This window comes from Coenobita brevimanus, chromosome 23 (assembly GCF_032717465.1).
Source record: "Coenobita brevimanus isolate Jiangsu-jjx chromosome 23, ASM3271746v2, whole genome shotgun sequence".
Lineage (NCBI taxonomy): Eukaryota > Metazoa > Arthropoda > Malacostraca > Decapoda > Coenobitidae > Coenobita > Coenobita brevimanus.
This window is the reverse complement of record NC_136976.1, coordinates 72,255,804-72,269,436: the sequence shown is the minus strand read 5'-3', so window position 1 is coordinate 72,269,436 and position 13,633 is coordinate 72,255,804. Positions and strand designations below refer to the sequence as shown.

General features: G+C 38.9%; 2 protein-coding genes across 2 annotated transcripts in view; one reads left to right on the top strand and one right to left on the bottom strand.

Moving 5' to 3' along the window:
* LOC145393029 (uncharacterized) overlaps nt 1–8,367 on the top strand; it is a 60,404-nt gene extending 52,037 nt beyond the window's left edge. The window contains exons 29-34 of the mRNA XM_080267353.1: nt 727–883; nt 1,426–1,556; nt 2,999–3,109; nt 4,333–4,518; nt 5,116–5,250; nt 5,739–8,367. Of these exons, the coding sequence (XP_080123479.1) occupies nt 727–883; nt 1,426–1,556; nt 2,999–3,109; nt 4,333–4,518; nt 5,116–5,250; nt 5,739–5,774 (756 nt within the window). The 3' untranslated portion in view covers nt 5,775–8,367. The remainder of the gene's footprint in view (nt 1–726; nt 884–1,425; nt 1,557–2,998; nt 3,110–4,332; nt 4,519–5,115; nt 5,251–5,738) is intronic.
* Nucleotides 7,922–12,984, bottom strand: LOC145393028 (uncharacterized). Its single transcript, XM_080267352.1, has 2 exons — nt 11,492–12,984; nt 7,922–9,458 (listed from the first exon to the last, which is right to left on the bottom strand). Exons 1-2 carry the CDS (start codon nt 12,918–12,920, stop codon nt 8,884–8,886), a joined length of 2,004 nt encoding a protein of 667 aa, XP_080123478.1. The 5' UTR covers nt 12,921–12,984; the 3' UTR covers nt 7,922–8,883.
* Between the last annotated feature and the right edge of the window lie 649 nt (nt 12,985–13,633).

Genomic DNA, 13,633 nt, shown 5'->3' with positions numbered 1-13,633 from the left:
TGGATGGATGGACTTTATCTTGGAAATGTACCATATGTGAAGCACATCTGTAAAGGAGAAAATAGTCCTGATAGCTAGGCCAGTGAGGCAGAACCAGGATTATGGGGCTTGATTGGTGGGTGAATGAGTGTCTCATCCATTCCACTGGGCATGCTGATGATAGGTTTTCCGCTTATGTACTTTGTTTCCCAATTTTGTGAAGGGGAAAAAGGTTGTGATGATGGAGATGATAATGATAATGATATTAGCCTTGAAAGGTATGGAAGTAATATATGAAATGGTCAGCAGGTAGGGCTTATGAAAATTGATTTGTTTATATGATTTGGAAGGAAAGCTGCTGAATGTTGTAAAGAGTTTGTTATTAACAAAACCTGTATTATCAGTGCCTGCATGAGTGGCTTGGTAGCAGTGGTGGAGTGAGAGAGAGGTTTGTGATGTCCCCATGGTTTGCTCAGAATATGTATGATTGGGGTTAGGAAAGACATTAAAATGAGTTGTAGAAAAGGGGAATGGTTCTAAATGTTGAATGTTGTGGGACAGAATAATCTGCCATTTCATTTTTTCATCAGTCTGTCAGATAAATGCAACCTTAGGAAAAATTGCAGGTATTTTCACGCACATGAATAAGGAGAAGCTTTATATCCAAGTGTGTTTGTGTATTTTTTTTCTGTACTTGATTATGGAGAAATTTTGTCTGTCCAATGATGGTTTATAATTTTCTCTCAGGATCGGTTATTAGCCGAGTTGCTGAAGCGTCAGAAGGACTGGATAGTAGACTACCATGAACACGATTCCCTCTTAGAGAACCAGACAAGTGAAGAGTTGAGTGAAGAGGAACGTAAAGCCGCTTGGGAGGATTACGAAAATGAGAAGAAAGGATTTAGTAAGTTTTATTTTGGATTTTAGGGGGGATCAAGGAAGAAAAGATTTCATAAGTTTTATTTGGAGTTTTGCAGGAGTTCAGGGAAGAAAGAATGTAATAAGTTTCATTTTGAATTTTGGAGAGATTCATGGAAGAAATTATTTAGCAAGTTTTATTTTGAATATTGGAGGGATTAACATAAGTTGTATATAAATGTGTGTATCGTTAAGGCCAGTTTGGGGAGGTCAGGGCAAGTTTAGGGGGAGGAAGGTCATTAGGGGTGATGAGAAGGATTTTTTTTTTTTTTTTTTTTTTTTTTTTTTTTTTTTTTAATAAGAATATGCAACAAAGCTGGCAATAGATAGATAGATAGAAATGAAGTTGGGACAGATATGTTCTGTTATAGGCAATCTTACTGTCCCATGAAAACAATAGCTTTAGAAAGCTTGAAACTTGCATTGTATCAGCTGTGTAAAACTACATAGGTCCATATGACGTGTAATTTCTAAGAGGGCTTGAAGTGAGTTTTAGAACAGCCACAGTGAAGTGATGTCATATTGCAGTGGTGCAGAACCAGCGAGGCAGTGTGATGTCAGTGGTGGGCAACCCAACCATGATGACTGGTGCTGGGATGCCATCACTCTCCCTGTCTTCCTTCAGCTTTGAGGGTGTTGTTAGCACCATCAAGGCACAGGTCAGTTGCGGGTGACTTCTTTTATATTGTAGCTGGTCGATTTTGACAGAAGGAAAAACAGGACAATTTAAGACCTGGCAAAAGAAGTGTGGTAGACTAGTGCAGAGTTTTGCTGATGTCTGTGAACGTCGTGCCTTGAGGGTAAATGTAGAAAAGGGTAAAGTGATGGAAATCAAGAGAGAAGGTGACTCCCAGAGTGATGTTACAGCAAATGAAGAGAGACTGGAATTGGTGAGAGAGTTCAGATACCTGGGTACAGTGACAGAAAAGAGAAGAAATTGTGAAAAAGAAGTGAAAAGTAGACTGACACAAGGAAGGAAAGTAGCTGGTGCCATGAAGGCCTTGATAAGAAAGAGGCTTGAGTGTTGCAGTTGTGCGAGGCTTACATGAAGGAGTGTTAGTGCCAACTTTAACATAGGGATCTGAGACTATGGTGTGGCATAAAAGTTAAGTCAAGAGTGAGAGCAGTGGAGATGGGACTGCTGAGGAATGTATGAGGAGCACAGAGAGTGGACAGGATACGAAATAATGTGATTTGTGAAAGGTGCAGAGTGAGGAAGTCTGTGAACACTGGAATCAAAGAGAGTGTGCTGAAATGGTATGGTCATGTGGAGAGAATGGATAACAGTAGAGTGGTGAAAAGGTATATCTGAGCAAATTTGAAGGAGGGAGGAGGCGAGGTAGGCCAAGGAGAAGGTGGAGGGATATGGTGGATGAGTGTGTGAGGAAGAGAGATCGAGCTGCTGGATGAATGTTTTTAGAAGTGCATGATCAAGGATTTGGCACCCCATTTTAACGTGACAGCATTTGGATTGACTCTGTTGGACACATTAATGTGGAGCTACAGAATATGGTGAAAGTTTGGCATATCAGGTGGAGCCAGGATTCTGGGGGGTTGAATTATGAGTGAATGGAAGCGTGCCCCATTGGATTGGGCAAACTTGGGCTGCCTGGACATTACTATTCCTCACCTTGCCCTAGGGTGGGAAAGGAGATTCGGATGATGATGAATGATGATGTTTGTTTGTTTTACTTTATGTTTAGTATGTTTGGAATTTACTGTTCTCCTATTTTTTTATACTGTACCTCTGACTCTGAATTTTCAGTTTCAAAAATTAAGTGTGGAATACTGGGAAATGGGGTCAGGATGGTGATTGATTTAGGGATGTTAAATTCAGAGTTAGGGTGCTGATTATGATGATGGTATTGTTGACATGTGTGTTATATCTTCATATTAAACAATTTCTGTTTGTAACTATAATGCATGCAAGTGTGGCCTATTTGGATTGGGCAAGTTTGTGCTGTCTGACCATTGCTACTCCTCACCCTGCCCTTGGGTGGGAAAGGAGGTCCGTATGATGATGATGATGATGATGAACACTAATGCATATGTTTTTCTTTAAAATGATGTGGAATATAATTATTTAAAACTTCCTTAGCAGAACCCCAACCTATCCCAAGCCGAGATGTGCGAGAGTGTGGTACTGGCCACCAAACAGATTCAAAAGATTCATCTTAACCACTACCAGAGAGTGCAGGCTATGGTCTATAATGTAAGTGCATTGCTAGGATTAGAGGATATTAGTGTGTTGATTGTTTACCATTTCACCATGAAAATAGTGTGTGTGATTGATGCCTTCATATTATGTCACTAGATTAACAGACAACCCCATTGCCTGGTAATACAAATATCCCTTATCTCCTTCCTTGACCTTGAAGAAGAGGTTGTTGCACCGGTGGAAGAGGGCAGCTTAGCCTGCAGCTGAGCAGGTTCACATCCAGATGACTCTGGGGCAACAACAGCAGCAGCAGCTAGCAACCCTCCATGTCATAAACCTATGCATGTCACAACTTCAGTGCTAATACCTACACTCCATCTTGTATGCAGTAGTGCTACCTCATTCATGACTGATGTAATGATATTAAGTGGGCATATTTTTATGACATGTTAGTGGGTCTTGTGGAATTGATTGAATATCCCAGAGTTAAGCCACAAGGCCATTTGGCAGTGAGGTAGAGGAAGGGGTCTTGTGGAAGACGAGTAGCTTGTTTTAACATAATTTGTTGCTTGCCACACCATAGGATTGAACTTTCATTATTTCAGACAGCAGTCACTTCTCTAAGCTCTTGACCAGTAACTTCTTGATGAGATCTGTGTTTAACCCTCTAAGGACAACAGTAATCTTAACTATTCTATTCTCACTACACCACCAGTTTTATTTTATTTAGAGGTGCCTTTTGTGGTATGAGGTTTAAAAGTCTGAGTAACCCTCAGATGATGCCAGATATCTAACCATTTGATCTACAGTAGACAGCTGAGGTGGTGTATTTAGAGCAAATGGAAAGTGAGGGATTGACAAGGAGAGTGTATTAGAATAAGGTGGAGGGAGAGAGGGAGAGGAGATTGAGGATGAGGTGGAGGGATTGTTTAAGGGTACAGTACAATATATGAGTGAGTGTAGTATGAGATGGAGGGAGGGCCACCTGATAGCGGAGAACAGAATGATGTGGAGGCAATTTGTTAGTGACTGCCATCTCTCACATAAAGGTGTCTGGCCATAGATAAGATAGATCACTTAAATAACCTCTTGTCCACAAATTTGCACTGAGAACACAAATGAAACCACAATCCATCGCTGTAAATCACTTCTTTAAGCACTTGACCACCACCTCATAACAAGAATGCTACTGTTACAATCTGCAGCTATAGACCACATCACAAACCACTGGACTGCCACCTCTTACTAAACTTGCTGGTATCACCTCCAATCCACAGCTGAAGAACCCAATGATTGCCCCTGAGCAGAGGAAATTGCTTCCATTCGGCAACCACCCCGAGATGCTGCCCATGTTGGAGCAGCAGCTGAGGGTATTGGAGGAGAACATCCAGCGGGAGAACCAAGTCATCAACCACCTCACACAGATCACACCCCAAGGAGCTGAAACATCCATGGCAAATTTGGTAACCTTGTACCCTTTGTGGCGAGGAAATTGGAGGTTATTGCTCACTTAAAACCAGTGGGGCAAGAGAGCATTGATGGTCATTTCACGTTAATTGGGCCCGTAGTTCTCTCCTTTGCAGGTGATTTCACATAGGGCACTAACAGAATAAGACAGTATTGTAACCCTGCATCCTTTCCTTGGCATTTCTTCATGACTAGCAAATTCTATTGGTAATCTCTTGCAACAACTCAGTAATCAAGATGGGGAGATGGTAATTTAGGCAGAGTAAAACAGATATAGTTATTCTTGCTTAAAATATCTTGACCAACTAGCTTAGCCCCAGGCCTCTGTGTTCCTGATGAGGCAGTGATGGGATTGGATGGTAGATAGATATAGTCATTTCCAAATTAAAACTGCACTCTGCCAAGACTTATACTCTGCCACATCTGCCCATTACTCTTATCACCTGTAACTATAGACCATTGCAGATATAGTTACAGGTGATGGGGTTAGAATGAGGGAGTATGAACAGGTGTGGAAGGGTGCAAGTCATGTATTAGTGTAATACTAGTATGGAATGGAGTATAGAGTTTTTTTGGTTCTATGTTTTCCCCAGATGGCAGCAGGCCTCCTACGTGGACAGCCTTCCAGTACGGGCATGGCCTCTGCGACATCAAACTACGTCTCCCGCCCGTCCACCTCCGCCACCATGAGAACAGAGCCCGCACAGCCTCAGGGGGCAAAGGACAAGGTCTAAAACGAATCTAATTTTGACCCTTTCAGCCCGATGACATAGTTTTCGTTTTAGTGAAGCTACCACCGGATGGTTTTATTCAGCTTAAAAAAGACATCTTGTAGGGTAGGGGTTAATGGAAGCCATATCCAACCCCTGGTTTGATGGGTCTTCCCCAATATGAGTAAAATTGTCCAGTGATGGCAAGAATAAAATACAGTATGTCATCAGGCTGAAGGGACTAAAAGCATTATAAGATTAGCAATGTGTACTGTATATAGTTTTTGTTCCTGTAACTAAAGGAATGTTTTGTGGGTTAAATGTTGTTGTAGTTTTAAAATTTCTGTATCTTATGAAATTATTTAAAATAGTTAAAGCTAAATTTAAAAAATATGAGTAGTAATAGTATGTAGTACTTGATGCTTAATAGAAAATATGGAGTGAAGCTTATGTCAGGGAGAAAAAAATATTCTGTTTTATTTTTATCCCTTTTTTTTTTTTTTCAGAACCGGGGGTCTAATGATGTGATCATGCTTGACTGAGATGCAACTCTCGGGTCATTGGCTGGGTTCGCGAATGTGTACAAAGGATTTATTTTTGGTTTTTAGAAAGTTTTATTATAATTTTCTTTACAATTCTTCTGGTTGATTTTTCACTGTAAATTTTCTAATGACGAAATATAGTACTAGTAGCTTCAGTAAAACAATTACATAGAGTCAATTATATTCATGATGGAATTTGATATTAGTATCAGAAACATATTAATACATATGGGCATGTTGCTCCATATCTTTAGTTCCTTTATAAATATGTTGTAACACTCCTTGAGGGAAGTGTATATTATTTATGTGCAACTTTAAGCCTACCATTATAACAGTTTACATCAGTTTCCCAGTAGACACATTAAAAATATACAAGATTTTATGTTAAACAAGTGTCATTGTATGTACACGTTATTATAATGATCATTTAGAAATTCTTCAGAATTTAAAATTTGATTTATGCCTTGATACAGATATATCGGATGGCTTCCAATTTACTTTACATTTCAAACCCCAGTTATATACAGGAGTACCTATCTCAATTGCATATGGATGCCTAGTAAGAACTTTTGTACAGTACAGTACTTAAATTTTTCTGTTTTCAGGACAGCCAATTCTGTATTTCTTTTTGAGAACTGGCAATTTGTAGTCAGGTGTTGCAAATGGTGAAACTGCAACAAGCATGCTGTCATAACAAGGAATTTATGTCCAGTTATATGCCCTAAGTCACAGGTTGTTAAATATCCGAGAATCTCAAGTGTTGCTAATAACCGGGACATGGCAGCCGTCACACATGCTGTTACTGTTTTGGGTCAGAGTACCTGTACTTAACACTCTCAGGATCATAGGACTCAATAAAATTGCCAGTTGTTGGCTGGAATAGAATACAAGGGTTTTCCTCACCATAAGAGGATTATTGGTACCAGTAGCAGCACTCAGGCACCTATGACAAAGCTGAATAATTTTGTCTCACAACAGGAATAGAACAGTAGAGTTGTCCAAACCAGGGGAGGGTTAATGGAAAAACTAAGAATATATAAAATGTAAGTGTAGGTAGCTGGCTAATTTTTATAAAATGGCAGAATGAAATAATTTTTCACCAGATCATAATTTGTAATACAGGGTAGATTTTAGGTAACGAACACATTTATATCTGTAATAGTTCAGAGATGAGCCAGGAAAACCATGCATGTGTTTTATCAAAGTGAAGTACAGTATACTGCAAATGCACAATGACACATCACATGCACAGGTGAACATTTTTTTAAAGATTCTTAAGAAACTGTGTAATACTGTGCTCAGAGTACAGTAAGTCAGAGCCTACATTTGTATTTCACTTTGATAATAATAAATACAGGTTTTCCAACTCCCCTTTGTTTTATTACAGAAACAGTGTTCTGTATTTAAGGTTCAGCTCAAAAACTGAACCTGTACAGATAGGAAAGCATGACTAAATAAGATTTCAGCTCAAGGCATTAAGAAACAGCAAAGTTTTTCAAGTTAGGTCCTGGTCTATTGGTTACAATAACCCATTTAAGTGACAGCCTTACACAGGTTCAAAAAAATAGGTGACCAGATTAATTTTTATTTATTTATGATAAATATTTCTCTCTCTATAATGCCACCAAAGGAAGCAGGTTGGTCTTTTTAAATGTACTGGACTACAACATCCTAGCCCCAGACCTGTATGCCTCAAAGGGGGTAAAAAGGGGATAGGCTGTTTACCTTCCATTAATGTGGATATGCACATGGCAGAACACAGGGAGGGTGTGTTAAGGAAATAAACATCTAGGGGAGGGAAATATAGGGCTGGGATCAAAAGGGGAGTTGAAATAAAGGGTGTAGGAAGAAACCTGACAAAGAATTTGAAAAATATTAGGGAGGGAGGGAAGATTTTACAATGTATGTATGTCTGAGGCTTTTTTTTTTATTTTTTATTTTTATTATTTTTTTTTTTTTAAATAAGGAACATAGTTATTCAGCTGGGTATAATACATTTCTAAACATGACACATTTTGCCCACTTGCTGTGTGAAATATCCTGTATTGCTTAACCTTACTAGTTTTGTGTACAGTAAATATATACTTCCAAAATTAAAACTGGGTAAATTCAAAATACAGGTAATTTTTTTTTTTTTTTTTTGAAACTGTTGATGTCAAGTGTCAGCCAAGAAGCACACATGCCTGACTTTGTACATACAGGTTATTACACCTGGCACAGGTTGTGTTGCCAAGTTTAATTTGCAGATCAGTTAAACCATTAAACGAGTTTTTTGTAGCTGTTCTAGTTTTATAACATACCAAAAAATTTGAGCAACATACACTTGGATAAAACTGTTACTGCTGTCTTCTCTGCAATAACAGATACACTACCAGACTTCATTTCCCTCACAGTGAAAGAACATAAAACTGAACACTAATGGACCATTAGCTGCATGACTAGGATATTATTAGAACTGTACTAGCAAACTCATACCAGAAGTGGATATGGTGTAGTGGCTATTTATTTTCTTATCAATGGCATACAGTCATGAACTGTGTAGCATTCCTGTTGGTACGTGAATGTAATAATCTCTTAATAAATGTAATCCTTTTGCTGTATTTCAATACTTATTGTAGATTATGTGTACTCCACTCAAATACTGAGTAAATATGTCACTATCAAAATAGGTCACCCATAAAGATGAACCTATTCAGCAGGAGAGGTTCCCATCAGCTGAATAAATTGCCTGGCATTAGCCTGAATAATATTTTCAAGGGTGCCTTCACTGGAAAGGTTCACTTATTCAGTCTGAGGGACCCCTCCTAGGCTAATTAAATTAATCTGGTTTGATTGATTGCAGTAACAATATCATGGCAGCATAATATACATGTTAATGTCATCATCCTGACCTTTTTTTCACTCCCTCTCTATGCTTTCTCTTGTCCAGAGATGAAGAGAAAGTATGAAGAGGCAGTACCAAGAACAGCATGCCCAGTGAAATCAAACATTTAAAGTGTATCCATCATGAGGTGAGACAAAAAATCAAGATGATGCAAAGTCTTTACATAGGATGTTATTAGGACGTCCAACCAACATCTCAGAAAACTGCTTACCAAAACAGTGCAGCTTATAAGGACTGTTTATCAAGTGCATCAAGGATTACTGCTGCCACAGCTTGTACGTCACCCTCACATCTGGATATGTCGGCCTCTGTCACCATTTTCACAATCCATCCACACTGTTTCATAAGCCTGATCTTCAACTCAACCATCCCTATAGGTTGTAATGTATCCTGCACAGTGCAATTTGTGTCAAATAATTCAAGTGCCAATTGACTTCCACTGTATCTTTCAGAAACAGAACACAGTTGCTTAACTACATGACTGTGACCATAAGAATTTGACTTTCCAGCACTAACTACATCCTTTAATACACTGTCATTAATTACCAGACTAGCAAAATTGAAGTGTGGAATGGTAAAGTTAAGCATGAAGACAGGAGAATCTAACATTTCATTAAGAACCTGGGCACCTTCCATGAGTGTTGCAAGAGCTGGACGATAGTGCATCTCATCAGCATATGTTCGTGTTGGTAGGTCTTTCTGAGGGACGCGTGGGAAGGCAACACTCAACTCAGGGTGCTCCACACTGACTGCCTTGTGTAGCATCAGCAGGCGTGACAGCAGCTTGCTCCTCTGATAACCTGGCAGGTGTATAGTAAGTCCTTAATGACTTTTTTTTTTTTTTTTTTTTTTTTTTTTTTTTAATATAATCTGCAGCAAATAACAGAAATTACCCATCAAAGTTCCAATGCAACCTATGAAGCTGATTTGCCAGGGACCAGTTTACCCACCATTTCGAGCACACCACTCCACTCGTATGGAATAAGCTGGATCAGACTACTGGGAACACATCAGTCTTATAATTAAAACTCTGCATTTTATTTAAAAATAATCTGCTACAGCAAGTGCAGTCATTTGTGGTGTATGACAGAAAACCCAAAATTTAAGGTGCAAATAGGTACACATAAATCATAGCGGACTGAAGAGAAACATTAAAAACAAAAATAACTCTGTACTCTACATCAAAGGTAATGAGGAAAGTGTTGTTATGAGCTATATACAGTACCAACAGTTTACACCTAAGCTTAACCTTACTTTGACTAATGATTTTGATTGAACTAAATGGTCAGATGCTAACCTAAATATATTTTGTGTACCAACAGAAAAACGTTACCATTTTTTTTCTCTCTTTTTTTAATAGCCTATGAATGCTAAAATTATTTTCAACTGAACAAAATCTTAAGGTGTTCAGCTGATGACAATACAGTACCTGTACCTAAATGCACCAACCTCAGTGGTGGTTAACCCTTTTAGTCAGTTACACTGGATATTTTCTCATTTAGCCCGAGGATGTAATAGAGCATCTACTCTATTCTTGCTGTATCAGATGACTTCATTTAGCTAAACAGAGCACTCTAACTGAGAAAGGGCTGTTGATGGGTATGGAATATCTAACTCTCCACTTCTAACAGAAGGACTAATGAAAGGTATATCAACCCTCCACTTCTAACAGAGAAAGGGCTAATGACAGGTAGATCTAACCCTCTACTTCTAAACGTACCTCCTAAACCCTTTTAAGAACAGATTCGGACGAATACCGGTAGGTAGGTTAGCACTCAACAGAACAGTATTTAAGGATTCTGGTACATTATACATGATAAGAACCTTGAGAACTGCATGTGCAGTAGAAATGACAAAGAAATATTTTTTGAAAGCAAGGACATCTTCAAAGACTGAAGCTTGGAACAGGGAGGCCATCTGAGGTGTACTGTACCATGTGAAAGACAAGAATGGGAACTAGCTACTTGACTGACAGAAAAGGAAGGATGAAGCAGAGGAGAGACTGAGCATGAGGAGGAGGCATGTTGAGATGGTAACCTAAAGGCCTGTTATAAGTTATATGAAAACCCACACAGCCTGGCAGTCAGCTGGATTCTACACTTCTCTTGGTTCAGTGGCAGAGAGATGAACGAAGATCTCATCTCATCAGCCATTTGAGTGGCCACTGCAGGACCGGCCTATCCCGACTGAAGTGGGTTTGATACAGCCAATGTATCTCTACCAAGTGGCTTAGGCTGTCCGGTAGAGATTGTACTGGCCAGAAGAATGCTCCCAAAGTTTTTTACCCTGTCGGGGTGTGAACCCTCGTTCTTCAGTGTACGAAAACGCACACTTTACCATTGTACCACAGAGGCTCCTGAACTAACATAATGGAACCTAGGTCAGATTTCTCCATATGACTGATAGTCAAGTTTCATATGAGTCATTACAGACCATCTCCTCTTAAAGGGTTATAAGGAAGAAGAAGGGAGAGGATAAAATTTCAGATCTTACTAAGATTATGAATAATCATGGTTTGGCCATGTGGAGAGGATGGGGAGTGAGAGGCCAAGGATGAAATAAGAGAAGGGAATGTGGGCTGGGGGGAGGGCAGTGAACTGGTCGGGGACAGGGCAACATGGAGGCAATTTGTTTGTGGCCACCCCTTACAGGATTAAGGCGTCTGGCAATATACAGATAGATGAATAATCAGTTACTGTAGCCTATATTATTAAAGTACAGCATGGTGGCTACCAGTAATGGTAGTTATAAAGTGCTTAAGCATCAGTAGCCTGTCAATTAAGTCAATCAGTTAAAATACAAAACAGGTTTAGTGATACACACTGGCACATACCTTTAGACACGGCAGTGATCTTTTGTGGTTCAAAGGCTTCTTTAATGAGGTTTTCTGGATAATGGTCCATAATGGCCATTGACAGCAAAGATCCTGCAAGAAATTCTGGATATGTGTTGACCCCACAGTTCTGTACAAATTCAGTGATGCACTTGTCACACACTTCCAAGAACTCTTGAGAGCAGATGTGTCTCACATGACTCAAGGCCCACAACACTCTAGCAAGATCTTTTATTCGAACCAACTGCAATGGTGCAGACAAGTACTGAAGAATAAGGCCCTCCATTCTTGTAAAAACTTGGGGATGATAGACAGACATGTTGGTGTACAGGGCCAGGATATGTGCAATAACTTCTGGTGTAAGGACATCCATGTTGGCCTGCATGACAAAAGCACTGACAGAGGGCAAGAAATGTTTCCCTTCATACCTTGCTGCTCGGATGAGCTTGATCATTCCCACAAATGCATAAGATTCTAAATCATTCATTCCTGAGCAATTTTTTAAAACATTACTCAAACGCTCTACCACCTTTTGTAGGAAAATGCTATTTTTATCTAATTTCACACAAGTTTTGAAAATGCCAGTGGCTGCTATACCAACATCCACAAAAGCTAAATCATCTACATGTTTACTGAGTTGTTTCACAGCAGAAACAACAAACTCTTGGTTTAACTTCTTTTTCTTTCCAAGTCCAATGTAGTGAAGAATATGCACTAAGTCAACAGGTTCAGCTGACTGTATCTCTCTCTCAAACAATGACATGAAAACGTCATACTGATTCCTTTTACATACATGATTGCCATGAAGCATCACAAGAATATCAAACAGCTCCAGACACTGTTTAATGTCACCATCATAGGCCCTTCGCTCACACTCAAGGCTGATATCCGATACAATTTTCATTAGGTAATTACTCTTCTTAAACTGAAGCTCTTTCAATATTTGGGCAAAGTTTTTCAGTTGATCGAGAGTCATAGTGGGAAGGATTTGTTCAACTTTCCTCCTTACATCCTGCATTAATGACTTCTTGGCAATTACATCTTTCAGTATAGAATTTTTTTGTAAGTTATATAATGAAAAAGTTCTTATAACATCACTAGCCTTCAACTCTGTGCTATGAACAATTACAAGCAACATCTGGTGTATAATCTGAGAACCATAAAGTTTTACATCATGCTCCAAGTTTTCACAGGTCCTAAAATTTATCTCATTCTCATGCTGGGATCTCATGTAATACAGAACTTTACTGCTCAGTGTATCTTCCTCAATGAAAGACATCTGCCTTGGTATAATTCCATACTGACAGCGTGCTATTGTTGTGTTGTGTAAGGTGGGTGTCAGTTTCAAATATTCACTGATATCTTGCTTGCCATTATGAAAAGCCCCAAGCAGAGGTCTTCTAAGCTGTCTCACTGCTGTGCTCAACATTGTTACTTGTACGGCTTCAACACAAATGCCATCACTTTCAATCAGGTATGTAGTGGATGCATTTTAACCTGAGGATACAAAAGATTTACCGTAATTAGCTACCGGTACCATCAAAACAAGTTTATAAGAGTGTGTATATGTTGCTATGTAACTTACGAACTTTAGGCTTACCTATGTGCAATATGAACTCTCATTTCCAGTTCATTCAAAGACATAAAGAGCTGAGAGTGTGAGATGTAGGGTTAAGAGAAATCACCAGTTCTCTGAGTAAAAAACAAAAAAAATGTCTGCCCTATTTTTCCTCTCTGACACAATTGGGCCTGAGGCTAGGCAACCACAGTCGATTATTTAGATATGAGACTGACACAGGCTCTTGTTAGCATTTACAGCACAGGAAACCTTTGGCTATATATGGGGCTTATACCATAGCACATAGGCCACAGCACATTCCAATTGTGATTGCACTACGGTAAGTCAGTGATTAAAAAATAAAAAAAATAAAAAAAACTGCAATGTCATCCATCGTCAAAGACAGCCCATGCATAGAGTGAAAAAAAATATATATATATATATATTAACAATACCATCAACCCTAAATATGAACAAAATATCAGTCCAAAATATGAATAAAACCATCAGTCCAAAATATGAATAAAACCATCAGTCCAAAATATGAATAAAACCATCAGTCCAAAATATGAATAAAACCATCA